Source organism: Quercus robur, chromosome 2 (assembly GCF_932294415.1).
Source record: "Quercus robur chromosome 2, dhQueRobu3.1, whole genome shotgun sequence".
In the NCBI taxonomy this organism is placed as follows: domain Eukaryota; kingdom Viridiplantae; phylum Streptophyta; class Magnoliopsida; order Fagales; family Fagaceae; genus Quercus; species Quercus robur.
The window spans coordinates 64146278-64166978 of record NC_065535.1 but is presented as its reverse complement, the minus strand read 5'-3'; the positions used below and the strand labels follow the sequence as shown (position 1 = coordinate 64166978).

The 20701-nt window shown below is 34.6% G+C and overlaps 2 protein-coding genes across 2 annotated transcripts; both read left to right on the top strand.

Annotated features, from left to right (window-relative positions):
• Window positions 1-592: 592 nt before the first annotated feature.
• Window positions 593-1183, top strand: LOC126701851 (uncharacterized). The gene has a single exon (XM_050400258.1). It carries the CDS (start codon window positions 593-595, stop codon window positions 1181-1183), a length of 591 nt encoding a protein of 196 aa, XP_050256215.1.
• Window positions 1184-7415: 6232 nt separating this feature from the next.
• LOC126714454 (acetyl-coenzyme A synthetase, chloroplastic/glyoxysomal) lies at window positions 7416-18159 on the top strand. Its single transcript, XM_050414609.1, has 18 exons — window positions 7416-8578; window positions 8765-8911; window positions 9034-9189; window positions 9396-9518; window positions 9640-9808; window positions 10383-10465; window positions 10830-10931; window positions 11007-11095; window positions 11237-11327; window positions 12061-12174; window positions 13933-14009; window positions 14101-14179; window positions 14360-14428; window positions 14590-14765; window positions 14963-15019; window positions 15736-15826; window positions 16015-16113; window positions 17739-18159. Exons 1-18 carry the CDS (start codon window positions 8186-8188, stop codon window positions 17922-17924), a joined length of 2301 nt encoding a protein of 766 aa, XP_050270566.1. The 5' UTR covers window positions 7416-8185; the 3' UTR covers window positions 17925-18159.
• The last annotated feature ends 2542 nt before the right edge of the window (window positions 18160-20701 follow it).

Below are 20701 nucleotides of genomic sequence, written 5' to 3'. Positions count from 1 at the left end.
TTGGATGAAACTATTGCTCTCAAAGAGAGAGGGGCGAGGTTGCTGTTTGGAAGATGAATTCAACTCAAAAAAACATATCATAGCAGCAAAGTTTCTTACGAAACGGGCTCTTAATATTGAGGCCATTGCAAAAAGGTTTACCCCATTATGGCATTCAAGGAGCGGATTTAAGATCAAAAACCTAAGTGATTATGTGATTCTCTTCATTTTTGAAAATGAAAATGAAGTAGAGAAGGTCCTTAGGTTATTTCCTTTTTTTTTTCTTTTTTTTTTTTTTTTTTTTTCACGCGTTTGTGAGACTTGCGGCTACTGTTCATGTACTGTTCAATGAGCAGTAACCGCAAAGTTTGACTTTTCTCACTTCTTTCAGCCAATCAGTGCACATCGTGTACTGTTCACGGACCCACAAATTTCACTTTTCAGCAACTTTTTCATTAAAAATGGGTCCCACGGTACTATTCACACATTTAAAAATTATTTTGCTACAGTGTTTTTCAATTTTCAGTTTTCAGCTGTATCCAAACGGACCCTTAATGCTGAACCATGATGCTTTGATAAGCACTTAGTGATCATGCAAAAATATGATAAAAGCATGGCAATGGAAGAACTGAAATTTGAGAAGACTCGATTTTGGGTTCAAGTTCATGGGCTCCCCTACAAATACATGAATGTTAAGGCAGCCGAAAAAATCTGTGAAGTTATTGGACAAATTGTACACCCTACCGATCCAGCTGAAGCGGAGGGGGGCAATTTTATGAGGATTCGAGTGGAGATGGATGTATCTTTACCCCTTTGCCGTGGTCGAGTTATGTCTATGGAGAAAGGAAAAAAATCTTGGGTCACGTTCAAATATGAGCGTCTACCTAATATTTGTTATTGGTGCGGCAAAATGGACCACTCAGATTGTGATTGTGAGATTTGGCTGGACAGTGAAGGAAGTTTAGTAGAAACACAAAAACAATTTGGGCCTTCATTATGTGCTCCACCATTTTTTCCGTCAAAGCGAAGTGTGGTGGCTGTCCTAGGTTTTTATAGTCAGAAACGCACAGTCCCAAAGTCGCATGCTACTGAAGCTAGACCTGAATATGGCAGTGAGAGCAATGATGAATCAAGAGCTATGGCGGTGCTCATGGTGGTGCATAACCTGGAATCATCAGACAGCTCATTAAAAGCTCATTTATAGGAGAAAACCGACACACCCAATGAGCCTAATTATTCAGGAAGCAGTTACACGAGTAATCAAGTCCAAGGCCCTAATATCTCTCCACATAATCTGGACAAATTTAATGCAAAAAATATAGGGATCAACATGCACGAAAAGTCTGGTGATAGTTGTTTATTATCTCCAACGGAACCAATTGGAATTAATCCAATTAATTTCTCGATTAAATCCTCCAAAAGCAATTAATTCCAAGAGGCAACCCAATTAAACCCTAATGCTAATACTTCCATCCTTAATTCTTTGTCACGTGAGGGGTATGAATTTACTAGGGCAACTAAAAGAATAGGTACGTGGACTAGGTTGGACAGAGGCAAGAACACGCAGCAAGTTGCTCAGGCAAACATCACAGGACCATGTAAACGAAGTTTTTCAACAATTGATGATCACCTCAAATTACCTTGCAGCAAGAAACAGGTTTTGACAAATGATGCTGAATTTTCTTCTCGAATGGTGGAGGTTGATGCTCAGCCCCGCCAGGTTTCATGAATCTCTTAGTATGGAACTGTCATAGGCTTGGGAACCAACGTATAGAGAAGGAGCTTGGAAACATTATCCGGGCAAAAGATCCATCTGTCGTGTTTTTAGCCGAAACATAAGCAGGTGAAGCTAGGCTAGATTGAGTCCTTCACAACATAAGTTTTGATAATAAGTAGGAGGTTTGTAGTGGGAGGAGAGGTGGAGGATTGGTACTGTTCTGGAAAAATGATGTTCATGTAACTATTAAGGATTCATATAGGTACTTTATTGATATAACCCTAGATAAAAATAGGGAAACAGAATGAAGATTTACTGGGTTCTATGGAGAGCCTGAAACTCATCAGAGAATGGAGGCTTGGAATAAATTGAGGGGTTTAAACAATAGGCCAGAAGTACCATGGCTTTATGCAGGGGATTTCAATGAAATCAGTAGACAAGATGAAAAATTGGGGAGAGCACTGTGAAGTCACACCCAAATGCAACAATTCAGAGACGTAATTGATGAATGTGGTTTCATTGATTTGGGATTTGAGGGATCCAAATTTACTTGGATCAAACACTTTACTGATGGTCACTCATTATGGGAACGGTTGGATAGAGGATTAGGGAATAGTGAGTTCCTCATAAGATTTCCAAGCTCAAGGGTGTCCCATCTCAGATGTATGTCATCAAATCATATTCCACTTCTTATCAATCTTTCAAGGTTGGAAGCTCCACCTAGGAAGAAAGTGTTTTGCTTTGAGGAGATGTGGTTATCTGATTCACGCTGTGGTGAAATTGTGGAGGCAATATGGAGGAATGGTGAGGAAGGTGATATCATGAAAAAAAAATTGAAAAATGTAGTAAGGATTTGGGATGGTGGGGAAAAAAAATGTTTTTAGGAATGTTAGGCGAGAATTGAAGGAGAAAAAAAAAGTTGTTAGCCAAGGTTAAGGCTGAGGCAATGAGGAGGGGAGATAATTCTCGGCTTAGAGAATTGAGCTGAAATTCATGTTCTCATGGACAAGGCAACCCGAATGTGGAGCCAAAGATCAAGAGTGTTATGGTTGAAAAATGGGGATAGCAATTCCAAATTTTTTCATAACAAAGCAACTCAAAGATTTAGGAAAACTTTCATTCTTGGAATTAAAGATAAAAGAGGTAATTGGCAAGAGCAATCAGAAGTGATTGGAGACATCATTGTGGAGTATTTTGAAGACTTGTTCACTACAAGGAATTCGGCCATTGAAGAAGGTTCACTTTCCTTTATCCCAAAGCTGGTCACAGATGAGACTAATGAACAGCTAATGGGGGAGTTCATGGAGTGGGAAATTCAGGAAGCACTTGATCAAATGGCACCCCTAAAAGCACCAGGTCTTGATAGGATACCACCCCTATTTTTCCAACACTTTTAGGGGATTATGAATAGAGGGGTGACTTCCACAGTACTGGCTTGGCTAAATTCAGGTAAACTACCTCACCCAATAAATCATACTTTTATCACTTTAATTCCAAAAGTAAAGAATCCTGTTTTAGTCTCTGAATATCGCCCTACTAGCCTATGTAACGTATTTACAAAATCTTCTCCAAAGTCCTTGCAAACAGATTAAAAAAAAATCATGCCAGAACTTATAACTGAGCATCAATTTGCTTTTGAAAAGAATAGGCTTATTTCAGATAATGTTTTAGTAGCTTTGGAGACCTTGCATTGTATGAAAAATCATAATTCTGGACAAACAGGTTTTATGACTCTAAAACTAGACATGAGCAAGGCATATGACATGGTGGAATGGAATTATCTTCAGAAACTGATGGAAAAAATGGGCTTTTGCTCAAGGTGGATTGGTTTGATCATGAAGTTTGTTCGCATTGTCTCATACTCAATTTTGGTGAATGATGATCTGAAGGGGTTAATTAATCCAACACGAGGCATAAGGTAAGGGGACCCACTCTCCCCTTTCCTATTCCTATTATGCACGGAAGGATTACATGGCTTAATCACAAAAACCGTAAAAGCAAAGGAAATCAACGGCTTCTCAATTTGCAAGAGAGGCCCCAAACTAACCCACTTATTTTTTGCAAATGATAACTTGCTTTTTTGTAAGGCAAATTCCCAAGAATGTGGAAATGTGCTCAAAATTTTGGCGGAATATGAAGAGGTGTCGGGCCAAAAAAATCAATAAAAAAAAGACATTTTTTCTTTAGCAAATCCACAAAAGCCGATGTTAAGGAGGAAATTAAAAATGTGTTGGTGTGAATGAAATAAGGTCTTATGAGAGATATTTGGGGCTACCCTCATTGGTGGGAAGGGGTAAAAAAGCAAGCTTTAGCTATATTAAGGAGAGGGTTTGGAGGAAACTACAAGGGTGGGAGGAGAACAATAAGTAGTGTTTCTATAAAAAAATTTAAAAAAAAAAAGGAAAAAAGAAAGAAAGAAAAAGCCATAAAAAGAAGAATGTGTGCCTAGGAATAAATAGGCTAAACAACTATATATATATATATATATATATATATAGAGAGAGAGAGAGAGAGAGAGAGAGAGAGAGAGAGAGAGAGAGAGAGAGAGAGAGAGAGAGAGAGAGAGAGAGAGAGAGAGAGAGAGAGAATTTTTAATTGTAAGAAAGTTAGATTTGTAATCAATTTAGGAATTATAAAAGAAGGAGAATTATTAGGAAAAAAAAAGGATAATTACAGTAAACCCACCTGTGGTTAGGCTCGTTTTTACTTTGTCTACCCGTGGTTCAAAACTTAACACTTTGCCCACCTGGGGTCCGCTCTGTTAGAACTTCGTTACCCACCTCTGTTAAAATCGAGGATAAATATGTATTTTTATTTTTCTTTTATTTCTCTCTCCTCCCAAAACAAAAAATTCATACAAAATTAAATGAAAACAAGATAAAAAAATGTCATTATGTAAAAAAGGTAAAAAGTTGCTTAAGAACTTCAAAAATGCAGAAACTTCAAGAACTGTTTAGGAAGAGGCAATGTAATCATAGGCACACCATAACAAACTCCCTCCAACATATGAAGGTTTTTCCAACAATCCAAACGAATGAATAGTTGGAAGCCTCAATAGCATGAGCAATCTCAATATTGGGTTTGCTTCTAAAGACCCAAAATTGGGATTGCCATGTCCAGATTTGTCTCTCTCTCTCCCGTCCACTAACAGTCACCACAACCACTTTTGAAACCCATAACCCATCGCAAACCACAACACACAACCACCGCCAAAATCAAATTAACCACCTCTACCACAACAAAATTAGATCAACCCACAACCCAAAAAACCACAAAAAAAAAGAGACCCATCAGGCAGAGCGATGTCATCGCGGTGGCTACTCCACCTTTGAAACCCATAACCAATCGTAAACCACAACACACAACCATTGCCAAAATCAAATCAACCACCTCTACCACAACAAAGATAGATCAACCCATAACCCAACCACAGATCAACACAGCTTCGGCAAAGGGCAAGCTTGGCGACACAAATCGACAACCATAAAGATCAGCGATGATTGGAGTCGGAGATCGAAGTCGGAGATCTGATTTGGGAGATCAACGGAGATCGGAGTTGGCAGATCAAAGATTAGTGGTGGATTTGCTTCAAATCTCTCTAGAATTTTTTGATGGTTTGAAAATGAAATTGATTTTTATTTGGTAGTTTTTAAAACTGGTTGGGTTTTTGGATTATCTTTTTTATTTTTTAAATAATGGATTATCTTTTTTAGAACTTTAGAACTATAGCATAGTTGATGTGTGTGCCTTCACTTTATTCTCATAGAAGTTCTTAAGCAATCAAAAATTCTAACTTTTTGATTTTTTTTTAAAATTTTTTATGTTTGTTTTTTTTCCTAAAAATATGTTTTTCTAACGGTAAAGGGAAATGTGGGTAACAGATCCTTAACAGAAGTTACCTCAAGTGGGCAAAGTGTTAAGTTTTGAACCACGGATAGGCAAAGTGAAAACAGGCCTAACCACAGATGGGTTTACTGTAATTATCCAAAAAAAGAAAAAAGAAAAAAGAAAAAAGAAAGAAAACAAACAAACAAGGAAAAAAAAAAACACACACAGAAAAAAAAAAATCTACATTGATTAAAAAACCATACATATACGTTAGTTTAGGATAGGATAGTAGCCAGGCACAGAGCTAGGGTTTGGTTTACCTCCAATACCTTTTTAATTAGAATTTTCTTTTATTTTAATGAGAAACTGTCATATCATCCACAAACAAAATAAAAGGTGGAGATTAAAACCTACTACCACTTGTCATTATATATTTAAAATAAAAAGACATGTGCAGTTAAAAAAGTACTAGAGGTAAGCCAAACCCACAGAGTTATCATTGGATTAGGGGGTAATGGCCCCCCAATATTTTTAAAAAAAATATTATTATATATATGTGTATTAATTTTAGCAATTTTGTTCTATAAAATTACACTTTATTTCATTTAAACAATATCATTGATTCTTTTAAGCATAATGCTATATTTACAAACCTTTTTATAATGTTTTTACAAATTATTTTGGTAGCAAATTCTTATTGGTTCGCATAATGGGCCTACTACTTACATCATTTTTTTACTTACTAGTAACAACTTATTATATCAGTAATTTATAATAATAAATAAAAAAGCTTGTAGCTCTAGCATTTTCCTCATTTTAATAACCATAAAAAGGTTGATAGATCTAAAATCTAAAACAAAATATACAACCCCAAAAAAAAGCTCAACAACAAAAATTACCAATAATAAAACTAAAAAAATTAATCTCAATTAACCAATTTTATCCAAATTAAACAACCCTGCCCTTTAAAAAATCTAAACAAAAACAATTTTGTTCTTACCAACAAAAAAAAGTAAAAAAAATAAAAAAAAATCTCAGCAGCTAAGTAGTAGCAAAGTCAGAGGTTGAAATCATCGCACACAGCCAACAGTAAAGCCGTCTTCCTAATTCAAAGTTTAGCTATTCCATAAAACTTTTATGTTTCATTATCCCACCAAAAAAAAAAATGATAAAGTCGTAGATGGGATATTTATAAGAAAAAAAATTGTTGTTTCTATCCTAAGAATTCTTAAATAATAGATAGATAAAATTATAAATATTTATAAAGGTTTATATAATGGATTTCATGGATTAAAAATTGTTTTTATGACTCATAAGAAAGACCTAAAAAAAAAACACACACAAACAAAGAAGAGTAATACACACGTGGATGGTAGGTTTGACCATGCATTCTATCATGGATTTAACAAAAGTCAAATTACCTTAAGTAATAACAAAAAATAAAATAAAACAAAAGGAGAGTTAGATTTATTATCAACATAGATATTATAAAAGAATGAGAATTATTGATAATGGAGGAGATAAAAAATTGACTAAAACTCCTTGAATTGACCAGAGACTGAAGAATACGAATTTACTTAAAACTCAATACTAATTAATGTTTTGGTCTAAGATGGCTGAAGAGGGCGGATCCTATCAATTTATAAAATAAAATAATAATAAATAAATAAATAAAAGGCAGAGGTTGCGTATTGCTTCTTCTTATAATTATAAAAATAATAAATAATAAATAAATAAATAAAAAGGCAGAGGATGAGTATTGCTTTTTATATTCTGCTAAAAATTGTGCAATTAAAAAACTGGAGGATGAATCGCAGGCAGTTAAAACCAAAATCAGAGAGAGAGAGAGAGAGAGAGCATGAAAACAAAAGCTGATGGATAATGTCGAGAAAATAGATCACCATAATTAACAACTTCAAAAACCATAGCATTCCCCAGACCCACCGCTACTGGGTCTCTCATTCTCATACCGGTACCTCTCTCTTTCTCTCCCTTGTTTCTTTTTGCTCTTTTCTGCTTTTGTTGAAATTTCAAACTCACGGGCGTTATAGTTAGTAGGGTTCTTTCTTGGCGACTCTGACCCTTTGGGTGAGTGGGTTGTTAGCCTGCTGCTTGCGAGGTAGGTAGCTACGTGTATCTTTTCATGGTCAATCAACAATAACAAATGCCGCCATGTTTTTTCATTCGTTCATAATTAAATTAAAAAACACAAAATAGTCCGAATCCTACACCACCTACTTTCACAATTTAAATGTCATTTTCAACATTTTTCAACGAAAACCAAGTCCCCACTGCCATCCTATATAATTCATTATTAAATAGTCACCCCGTTTTCTTAGGATCCTGAAAGGTTTACACGATGGATCAAACCCAGAACTATATTTATTGTAGCCGCCAGCGAAAGCCATCCGTATTCGGATAATGCCATTGACTGTGATGGTAGTATGATACAGTACAAAAGATAAAGTCCTCAAAATCCAAACCCCCAAAACTATCTCTGATCTTTATCTTGCTTACCAAAAAAAAAAAAGAAAACTTATCTCTAATTTTGTACCGTATATTAAACAGATTTCTATTTTTTTTTCTCTTACTAAAAATTTTTAATTTAGTGTATATATATATATATGTTAAAAAAAAAAATTATTAAAGTCAAATCAGAAGATGGGTCCACAAGCACAGTTCTGTTATAATAACGTTTTGAGTGTGGGAGCTTTTTCTCTTCCTCCTCCTACGGTAGCCAGCTCGTTCCACCAAAATTCAGTACCGTTCTCTTGTAAGTCCAATAGCTATTGTTGCGGCAAATATTGGCTGTCCAGATCTGATAGCAACAGCAGATCAAGCGGTGTGAGGAGAATGGCTTCTTCTTCGCCTATAAAGACCTCGCATCACCGTCTGCGGCATGTGGATTCAATGACGATTCTACCGTCGGGTGCTGGCAGGATATCGCATTTGAACGCCGCCATCTTGGGCGAATCCTTGGCTTCTGAAGAGAATGATCTCGTCCTTCCCAATGACCAATTCTCTTCTCAGGCTCTCGTCCCATCCCCCGAAAAGGTAAAGCCCGCCAACCAACCCTCCTACTTGTGATGTCCAGAGATTCGCTTGAATATTGATCGAGTGTGTGTTGCGTGGGATGTGTTAAGTCGAGCATAGCATATACTGGGTAGTAGTCGTTTTGAGGTATAGCGTAGATGTGACTAACGTGGTACGTGGTTGTGTTTGTATGTATTGATTTGTTAGTATGTGGAGATGTATAAGAGATCAATTGAGGACCCTGCTGGATTTTGGTCCGATATTGCGTGGTCAGAGTTTTACTGGAAAGAGAAATGGGGACAGCAAGTGTTTTCTGAGAATCTTGATGTCCGGAAAGGCAATATTAGTATTGAGGTACTTTTGTTTTGTTTTGTTTTATTGTACTTTTTCTTTCGAGTTCTTTTTTTTTTCTTTTAAAAGTTAATTTGGCTCTTTATTCTGAGTCTTTTTTTTTTGGTCTGTGTTTTATTTCTCAGTGGTTCAAAGGTGGTGTAACCAATATTTGCTACAATTGCTTGGATAGAAATGTTGAAGCAGGAAATGGGGACAAAATTGCCATTTACTGGGAAGGCAATGAGCTTGGTGTTGATGGCACTTTGACATACACTCAGCTTCTACAGAGTGTTTGCCAGGTCATTTACTAAGCTCTCTCTAATGCTATCCATGCACACAAACAAACGCACTCATGTATAATAAACTCAAACTCAAGAAATTGAAATTGAGATGTGGGTGTGAGCAAACAACAAAAATTATAAAAGAAGATATTGGGTTTTCAATCTGCAATTAGCAGAATGGCTAAATGAATGTGATTGATTTTATTTTATTTTTCCTTCTACAGCTTGCAAACTACTTAAAGGATGCTGGGGTTAAAAAAGGTGATGCAGTGGTGATTTATTTGCCAATGCTAATGGAACTTCCAATTGCAATGCTCGCATGTGCTCGCATTGGTGCCGTTCACTCGGTATGGCTTACCTTCATTATTTCCACCCACCCTTTTTTCCTCTTCCTTTTATTTTTGTTCCAAATTCCACATTTTTTCATTTGTTTACAAATAAATCTCTGATAGCTTTTGTTATCCTCAGGTTGTATTTGCTGGATTTTCTTCTGAATCTCTTGCCCAAAGAATTGTAGACTGCAAACCTAAAGTTGTGATTACTTGCAATGCTGTTAAAAGGGGTTCTAAGGTTATCCCCCTCAAAGGCATAGTTGACACTGGCCTAACTGAATCAGCCCGAAATGGAATATCTGTAGGTGGGGAAATAACTGCTTATGATTTAAGCACAAAATTGTATAGTCTTCGAAAATATGTCTCTGTAAAGGGTCATACACCTTTTTACTCAACATTTTCTTCTCATGATTGACACAATTTAATGGCAAAAATGAACTTGCATTGCACTTACCTGAAATAGAGCTGCTACTCCTTTAGGACAGTAGTCTGGGTTTCGACAGTCCATTTTTGTTTCCCTGAATTTCTAGTTGTTCTAAGTCTCTTCCATTGTTCTTTCATTTAGTGATACATTAAGTATGTTCGATCTATTGGAGTTGTGACCATGAAATTTCATGGATATTGAGTACCATGTCCAATGGGGACAACATATGCCAAAGGTTCATTGTGCTTTATCTGAGGTAAAACATCTACTGTTGAGGATTGGGATCTATATCAGGCCCCAACCAGCTTAGTTAATCTCAGCATTGGGTTCAGATTGTTCTAAAACCTACTTGACTTGCCAAAATTTTACCCTATGTTCAGTATTGTACAACAAAATATTGGGACAAAATCTTTTTTTCCCTCCACATTGACATATTTGTTTCCTTTTTCTTGCAGATGTGTGCTTAACCTATGAAAACCAATCAGCCATGACGAGGGAAAGTACTAATTGGCAAGAAGGAAGAGATATATGGTGGCAGGTTAGTTTTTGGAACCTCTTCTTATAAATGGATTCTCATGAAAGATATGGTGCTTGTACTTGTAATGTGCATGTTGTATTCCCCTTCCTTCTGGTATCAATTCCTTCGTGATATGCCTAGAAAGAAGAGAATGGCACTATTTTAATGTAGAAGTCTAATTCCTTGTGTATTTTAACTTATCAAAAAATTCCTTGTGTATTTTAAATGCATGCCTGGGCTCTATATCAAGAGCCTTAATGTACAATTTTGTACATGTTGCTGGACGGAATGGGATATTTATGGCATATACTTTATCAATTGATAGTGATTACAGATTTAGGATAGTTAATTTTTGGGTCATTGATGATTTGCAAATCTCTTTCAGGATGTTGTTCCTAAGTATCCAACTACTTGTGAGGTGGAATGGGTTGATGCGGAGGATCCACTTTTTCTGCTCTATACTAGTGGGAGCACCGGAAAGCCAAAGGTAGTTATATAACACGGTCTTATTAATATATGTTCTCCCTTTCCATTTGTTTTGTTCTCACATAAGTTTTTGAAGGGTGTTCTCCATACAACTGGAGGATATATGGTGTATTCCGCAACAACGTTCAAGTATGCATTTGACTACAAACCGTCTGATGTCTACTGGTATACTTGAAATTCATCCTTCATGTCATTACAAATTCCCTCACATAGAAGAAATTCTATACTACTAACATTAGTTTTTTTTTTTTTGATATATACTACTAACATTTGTTGTTTCTTAATTTGTCTTTCTCCCAATTTCAGGTGTACAGCTGACTGTGGTTGGATTACTGGGCACAGCTATGTTACTTACGGACCACTGCTAAATGGAGCGTCAGTTGTAGTCTACGAAGGGGTACTTGAAATGAGAACTTCTATTGTAGTTTCTTGTCATGGTCATGGAATAACATTCAAGATTAGAAAACAACTTACACATTCAAACATTAATTATATTGGTGCATAGAGATCAACCAATACATTCAATTTTGACCACAGGATTGGAAATTTAAGAAGGGCTAGCTTTGGAATACCAAATGGAGACTCCAGAACTTGGCATCTAAACTAAAATTATCTGTTTTTTTTTATCTCTTTTTAAGAACCATATATACATATGTGGGTTTAAATGTCATATATGAATATAATTTGGCTAATTACATCGTACTGTTTTATGAAACTTAATTGTCACTTATAAAAAAAAATATAGTTTGAATAATACAGTTTGATTTGAAACACCAATTGGCTGTATTGTTGTGTGGAAGATGCTCAAGAACCTCTTGAGCAATATATTAGATGGTCCAAGCCAACATTTTTGGATGGGCTGTGCGTTGAGTGCATTCATGATGTTTAGATGTTATTTTGGCCCTCATAACTCATTCTCAAGAAGAAAAGGCAGAAGATTGTATGGGAATTGGAACCATCGAATTTTTTTTATTTTAAATTTGATGTAAATGTTCTAAAGATTCATCTTGATATCATTTTTCTGAAATATTTAGCTTAAGAGGCCATACCTTATGAAATACAATGAGAGGCAATCATACTGTATTTTAAGTTTTCCCATTTATGGCTAAGTGGCTATGTATTACCTGCAGGCTCCAAATTATCCTGATTCTGGACGCTGTTGGGATATTGTTGACAAATACAAGGTGACTATATTCTATACCGCACCCACATTGGTGCGGTCCCTCATGCGTGATGGTGATCAAGTAAGCTATATGTCTGACCTGAGCTATGTCTCTGTGGATGAAATGATTTATATAAATATTTGTTAATCAAGAGTATCATACAACTCAGTTATGCCTTTTCCCAGTTATGTGGAATTGCTTCAACATTGTCATTTGTCATTTTAGTTAATCTAGGTTCATAGTTTCTGATGCAGAAGAGAAGCAGGATTTAAGAGTTTCTCATGTTATGCTTTCTTTAAGTTTATATGCTGCTAGTTTTACTTTCATTAATGATAAACTACCCTTGATCTCAAAAGCTTAAACTATTAGGAGATAGTGAATTTAATCGTTTTTAACTGTTGTTCTAACACTCCCCTCATGTGTGGACCCAAAATACCCTTAATAAATGGGGTGCAACACATGATAAATTACCACATGATACCAAAGGCTTATATTGTTAGGAAATAACGAATTTAATCAGCTAACTATTATTCTAATAAATAAGTTCTATAATTTTAGAAGTCAAAGAAATATGGTATAGTTTAAAGAAATTCTGGAATTGAGGTTGCATTAGCCCAAGACTAGATTTTTTTTTTTTTTTTTTTTGGTTACTACATATATATAAGCTTTTGCCAACTGGCACACGCTGCATGTCCACCCTGAATGATGGGGCACATCCGGGAGTCAAATCCCCTTAAACGTTTACCTAGAAATATATTTATTACTTGTTTGGTAGTCAAGCTTACTACAAATACATTCTTTTCACATTCAGAGACCTAAAAATTTATTGGAAGAAAGATTTGGGATACCTTAGTGTTTGGGATAATACATTCTTTAATTTTCAAATACATTCCTTTCACATCCAGAAGTCATATCTCTTGATAAAAATATTTGGGATACCTTAGTGTTTGATGTGGTGCATTTGGAGAGAGGAATTCTAGAAGCTTAAAGGGGTTTGAAAGACCTATTTTAGATCTAAAATTGTTTTTTCTGAGATTGTTTGAATGGATGATAGTGTCAAGATTATTATCATTTTGAAACTTATTAGATTTGATTGATCATTGTAATTATAGAGCTTAATTGTTGGTGTACCTATTGTATACTTATTGTGTATTTGGGCTATGCCCTTAATCTCTTATTAATAAAATTTTGTTACTTATTCAACCAAAAAAAAAAAAAAAAGGATTTGAACATTTAATACAAAATAAGGATTTTTCCTCCCGATAACCTCTTTAGAAGATTGTGAGGCTTTATATCACGTGTTTTTAGAGGATTTTATTGGATGTGATGACTAAAGAAATTAAATTACACTTCCTTTATTTCCATTTTAAATGTTTTGCCTTCCTTTTTGGGACATCTAAAAATGCATTTCCACTTTTTAAAAGTGGAAGTTCAATTTCCCATGTTATCCTTAAATTTTTTTTTTTTTTTTTTTTTTCCTCTAGAAAAGCAAAAAAGACTATTATTAAGTTGTGCCATCTCTAATATAAAGTAAAGAACATTTTAAGAAGATCTTTATATATTTAGCTTTCTATTCAAAATTGTATCATTTCAAACCATGACATTCAAATTGGGATGGAGGGAGTAATAATTTCAAATCTAAAATTAATTTTGTAAACTGCAAGTTATAATGTTGTTCCCAGCTCACCATTCAGGATTTTTGCTGGTTTATGGAGTTTTGTGTTTATTACATAACAAGGGAAAGAGAGAGAGGGGAGAGAGGGCTCCGAAACTCACATGCTCTGATGTGATTAATTTTCATAATGAATGTACTAATGAGAATTTTTTTCAATTTTGCAGTATGTTACCCGTTACTCGAGGAAATCCTTACGGGTCCTTGGAAGTGTTGGCGAGCCTATTAATCCAAGTGCATGGAGGTTTAGCTATCAGCGCTTGTTTATTGTAGTAATCCAAAATTCTTTTCTTTTTTAATAATAAGACAACTTAAGACATTCCAGTTTCTCTCAGGTGGTTTTACAATGTAGTTGGAGATTCAAGGTGCCCTATATCTGACACCTGGTGGCAGACTGAAACTGGTGGCTTCATGGTATCTTAATTCTTTTCTTTATGTCTTTCTTATTGTGATGCCAGCAGAAAACTCTTATTTCCTATCAAAATGTATATATATGAATGAACTTTGAGATTTTACTTTGACATGTTTATAATTGATATTGCCATCCTTTTCTGTTGAGACTATTATCAATGGTTCACAACTTTTACCTGGCAGATTACTCCATTACCAGGTGCTTGGCCTCAGAAGCCTGGTTCTGCTACTTTTCCTTTCTTTGGGATTCAGGTCTTTCATACTGAACTTTTATATGGATGCAATCATCTAGCATATTAGTTTAATCTTTTTTACTTATAAAAAAAACATATTAATTTAATCTTTCATCGATCTCTATTTTTTTTAAATTTAAATTACTTCTGCATCGAAATCTTATTGGGGTGAAATTGCAGCCTGTCATAGTGGATGAGAAGGGTGTTGAGATTGACGGTGAATGCAGTGGGTATCTATGTGTGAAGGGCTCATGGCCAGGGGCATTCCGTACACTTTATGGTGACCATGAAAGATATGAAACAACATACTTCAAGCCATTCCCTGGCTATTATTTCAGTGGTGATGGCTGCAGTAGGTAAGTTATTACTGTCAGTTGTCATGTTATCAGTCTGCATGATAATATTTTGTGCTAAGGATCTTGATATAGTGTCTTGGACTTGAACTCCAATTTGTATACTTAATGGTGTCTCCAACAAATGACTGTGTAGACCAAGACATAAGACATGCAAAGAGTGGGCTAATTGTGTTAAGCTATCTACATCTATGTTTCAGGGACAAGGATGGATACCACTGGCTTACTGGAAGGGTTGACGATGTTATCAATGTTAGGTATCTTTTAGATTTCATAATCTTTTCCTCTTTTAATCCCCCCACACAGATATATATAGCTTGAAAAAATAAAAAAGAATAGGTCATCAAAATGGTCATATATGGACAATTGCTCCCCATTGTTTAATGTGGTATCTTTGGAGGGAAAGAAATAGTAGGTGTTTTGAAAATAATAAGAGATCCATATCAGACCTCAAGTTATTTTTCTTTAGAACCTTAGTGGATTGGTTGTCTGCCCTGTGAAACCAATCATTCTCTTCTTTTCTTAATTTTCTTGATTTATGTAATTTTTGTACTTGATTTGTTGACCCCTGTACACTTCCTGTGTGCTAGGGCATCTATTTTTTTATATCAATAAATCTTGTTACTTATAAAAAATAAAAAAGAATAAAAAAAGGTGATTAGTCCGTGGAAGGCCCTACCTATGTGTGGCCACAGAAGCATCTACCCACTGATGACCAATGCTTGAGGAGCCTAGACGGTAAGGGAGCTGCAGGTGCTCCCTCAAGCAGGTTCAGCGATAGCCTGAACTCAGCTCCACCAAACTCCCTGTAGCAACACACACAGAGACATGCGTAGCATCATAAATTTATTGATTTTTACACACTTCATTAAAGCTATGCATCTCTGTCTCTCAAAATTTATGGCATTCTGTTGTTAGGAAGAAAATTATACAAGTTTTCTTCATTGCCTTTGATATTTGGAAAATATTGCAGTGGACATCGTATTGGCACAGCAGAAGTTGAATCTGCTCTAGTCTCTCATCACCAATGTGCAGAAGCTGCTGTGGTTGGTGTTGACCATGAGGTATACCTTTGAGCTTGAATGTGCATGTGTGGGTGGTGGTTGATTGGTATTTTTTCCCCTTTTTTTTTGGGGGGGTGGGGGGGGGGGGGGGTGGTGTAGGAGAGGCATCTGATGGGTGATTTCACAACTAAATTGCCCGTACCAAGTATGTCTGACCAAACTAAAAACTACCATATTTGTTGCTGTAGGTTAAAGGACAGGGTATCTATGCATTTGTTACTCTTGTGGAGGGTGTTGAATACAGTGAAGAACTCCGGAAAAGCCTCATACTCACAGTCCGGAATCAGGTCTGTATCTAGTCCAGTGCACTTCTTTCATATGACAACAAAATAGTCAAACATATAATCTTACTCAATACTGCATATATTGCACTCGGTAGATCATGTAAGAAAGAACACAAACCGTGCTGAGAGTCATAAAACTAATTACACCTTCCAATTACTTAGAATAGCATTCAACTATTTGTGATGTAGCAGCTGGATGGCTTCCATTGCATTGAGTGAATCGATCTCAAACATGTGAGGTCAATACACAAATTTTATTATAATTTAAGGGGAATTCTGCTCTCAGATGGCATGATCTGTGGTCATCAAAAAACCAGAAAGGAACTGATGCTAAAAGTGCAAAAAAAAATATTTATTTTAATTTTGGAAGTCAATTGTGTTTTTGTTGGTATTTTAGGTCTTTAGTAATCAATTAGGTTATTTAGTAGTTTTATTTTATTTCCTACTGTCAATTAGAATTAGTGTTTCCTAAGTTAACTAGAATTCAGGTTTAGTTTGAGTAGTTTATATAAACAGACTATTGTGCTCCTGTGGAGAATTGATAATTTGATTGATTAATGAACATTTTTTTTTTTTGGAATTTTCCAATGGTTTGTTGTTGACTCCAACCAACACTAGGTGCTGCCTCCAAAAGGTTTTCTGTTTTGCTTGGTGCTAACTCCAAGCAAGTATAGGTTCTGACTCCTAGGTTGCCTCTCTATTTTTCTGTACTTTAATTTTTGTCTTGCATTTTGCCCTCCATCAGGAAACCGGCTTAAGAGCTCTTGTTTCAGTTAATGGTATAATTTGTCACAGCATGCAAATTATTCAGAAGTATCTCAAGTTCAAACCCAGCTCCCAACATCCTTGTTTGTATTCTTGATATCTTTTAGAGATCTGATTTATGGATTTTCCTCCATTAGTTTTCTGTGCTACTGTGAATGGTAACCAGTTGCATATAGGTTTTGTACTTTCTAGAATCTAGATCACAGAAAATGTTTCCTTGTTGCTTAGCTCGTCAAGTTGAATGCCCCTAGACTACTTAGCAATTGAAACTAGCGATAGGTTCAATTGCCCATAGGTTTAACTGGCTAGAGGCAAGTCCAAATGAATCTTCTTTAGAAAGGCTTCCTACGTTATAATAAATAAATAATTTAAAGAATTTGTTTCCTCGTTATCTATGGACTTCATGCAATTATGTAGTTATTCAGCATTTAGCAGTGAAAGGTAGAAAAAACTAAAATTAGGAACTGATTTTTTTTCCATCTGATCTCAGTACTCTTACATGTAAATTGGGTGATTTAAGGCTGAGATCACAAACCATATAATTAAGTTAATCCCATTTTCCATCAATGACATCCATCTAAGTTACTTACTAGAGGCATTTTTTATGTACCAGAGACAGATGCATTCAAATATATAAATTCCCTTTTTTTTTTTTTTGGATAAATAATGAAAGTTCATTAATCAAAATACCCAGGTACACCGAAGTGTATATGCATAGCATTACATCAAGCTCGTAAATTACAAAGATCAAGAATATCTAAAAAATTAGAACATGAAAACGAATTAAAAACAGAACTCCAGTCCAACAAATTTATAAATTCATAATTATGCTTTCTAAGTTTCATGCTTGTTCAACCTTTCAGATAGGAGCCTTTGCAGCACCTGACAAAATACACTGGGCACCTGGTCTTCCAAAGACAAGGAGTGGAAAGATAATGAGGAGAATTTTGAGAAAGATTGCTTCCAGGCAGTTAGATGAGCTTGGGGACACTAGCACACTTGCAGATCCAAATGTGGTTGATCAGCTTATTGAACTCGCGGATCGCTGAAGCTCCACACTCGGTAATGTGGGAGGTACCCTCATCAGGACTATATTCAGTCATGTTACAGGCTCTCGCGATTTTCCTTTTTTTTTTTTTGATAAGAGGCTCTCACGATAATTTGTTATTTGAGCAATAGAAAGAAGACCCCTTAATAATACGCATTCATATATTTGGATTTTTTTTTTTTTTTCAAACATTTGGGGTGTTAATTTATCTGTCCTCCTTTATCTGGTTGGATACTTGTGTTTGCTCTTTTCTTTTTCACATGAATTATGTCCCGGCATATCCTTGGACCTAGCTTTTAGAGTGAGCAATATTAGGGTCTGTTTGGATATCGTTTATTGCTGAAAACTGAAAACACTATAACAAAATAATTTTTAAATATGAATAGTGCCATGTGGGACCCAGTTTTAAAGTTTTTTTTACTGAATTCTGTACTTGTGGATCCCATGAACAGTACACCGGACCCATGGAAAAACGCACACAGCTGAAATTTGTTTTCAGCTCTATCCAAACTTACACTTAGTCATTCTTTGGTGCTAAAAAAAGAAAAGAAAAAAAGTGAAGGTTAGAAAACAATAGACATTGGTACACTTATTCCTGGAATTAAGGTTTAATTGAGTGCAAAAAATGGCTTAAAATATTTTAGGGCAAATTGCAAAAATACACTTGGGATATGGATCGTTTTCAAACACATCTCCTGCACTATGAATTTTAAATTTTTAGACCTATAAGATATTGTAATTGATCAAATTGACCCTTCGTTTCGCTTTGTGTTCCAGGAAAGTGTTTGGTTAAAAAGAAAATAGATGGAAGTGAATGGTGGGTCTTGGCTTGATTGGTGGTGGCCAGTGAGGATTTATGGGTCTTGGGGTATACTCAATTTATGGTGGCTAGTTGTGTTATGGAGAGAGAGAGAAAGCGAGGGAAGAAGAAGATAACGGCAAGGGAAAGAATTGAAGAGAGGATAGGCAAAAAACAAAAAAAAGGAAAAGGATTTTCTCAAATCCATTATTACCATCAGCATGTAATAAATTACATGACTTTTTTTTTTTTTCAATCAATCATGTGATTTATTAAATCATTTAAACAGGTTACATGATTATTGTATAAATCCTGTGATTAAAAGTATACATATATAATTTTTGAATTGCTACGTAGTGGATTAGAGAAATTATATTTCAATGAAAATTTTGTTGAAATCAAATAACCAAAGTAGGTTATTTCTTTTTCAATTTTTAGATTTTTATTCAATTTTATTTAAAATAAATTGTTTTATAAAAAAGTGGCAATGTGTGTTGCACATGACCATTTTCCTTCAATTATAATCCACAATGAGAAAAAATGAAGGATTTTGTAAATATTCAATTGTGAACAATGTACAAATAAAATAATATAAAAACAAACAAACAAACTTTTCATTAAAGAACGGAATTATATATATATATATATATATATAAATATAAATATATATATATATATATATAATTTTAAAAGTCGTAGCATAACGTTTAATGTTGTTACATTCTTATTAAGCAACATCATTGACCATATTACCATTTTTTTTTTTATTAATTTGTTCATCTCTTTTTTTTTTTTTTAATAATATTAAATATATTAAACCATCCAAGATAAAGATACTCTACCTTAGGGACAGCTTCTATTAATACAACTCACCAACTCAGCTAAAATGATTCAACCCAATCCAAATTAGGCAAGATTCGGTTTAATAGTTTTTTCAATCTAGACTCACCCCCAAAGTCTCCATCTATATATATATATATATATATATATATATATATATATATATATATATATTACTTGTATTTTAATTTTTTACTAGTTTTTTTTTTTTTGATATTTTGAGAATTAATTTTAATGAATTTGAAATATATTCTGTGCATATTATGTGAATTGTAATAATAATTTAATGGAGGAAAAAAGCTCTTAAATAGTTGAATAAATTGCAAATTATACTCTTAAAACTTAGGATATTTATTATTTTACCTCTAAACTTTCAAAATTTTGATCTGGTCCCTAAACTTCGAAATTATGGTTAGAAACAACTCTGTAAAAGTAGCAGACAGGCTTATCTGTAACTCCACATATGACATTGAGCTAGGAGCCTTCATGATAGCTCCAGAGATTATATTAATAGTCCCACATTTGACAAGCATATGGGATTAAAATTCTACAAGATACTTGTGGCTTGAAGACACAAAGTGTTTAAAATGACTCAGTAATATACGTTGACCTTGATAATTTCACAATTTTCGACCAGACAATATTCCAAGAATTGGTTTGGGGTCCCAAACTATCATTTCACACAAAAGGAACAGGTGATGCTTACCCAATAGGATTCTTAGACAGAGTAGGCATTCAGGCAAAGATGTTCAGCTGGGCAACTCAATAGAAAAGTCTGAACAGAGCTCAAAGGTTAAAGCAGAAAAAACAATGTAATTTGGAAGAACATGTTAAAATTGTAACTCATAAAAAAGAAGGTTGCCTCATTTAATTCTTGTACTTCTAGACTTTGCTTACTAGTATCTATTTTAGTTTTTATCAGCAATATTTTAGTTAGATTTTTCCTTTTGTCGAATTCACTTTTAATTAAATTTCAAATGTTTGATAATTGATACACTAAATGAGACCTGTTATATAAACTACTCCTAGAAATATCTACAAAGAAAAAAAAAATTCTTAAAACCTATGTACAGAATCTTTGGTGTATTACATTAGATTTTCCAATTAAATTTAAGCAATTGGTTGCATTAACGAAAAAA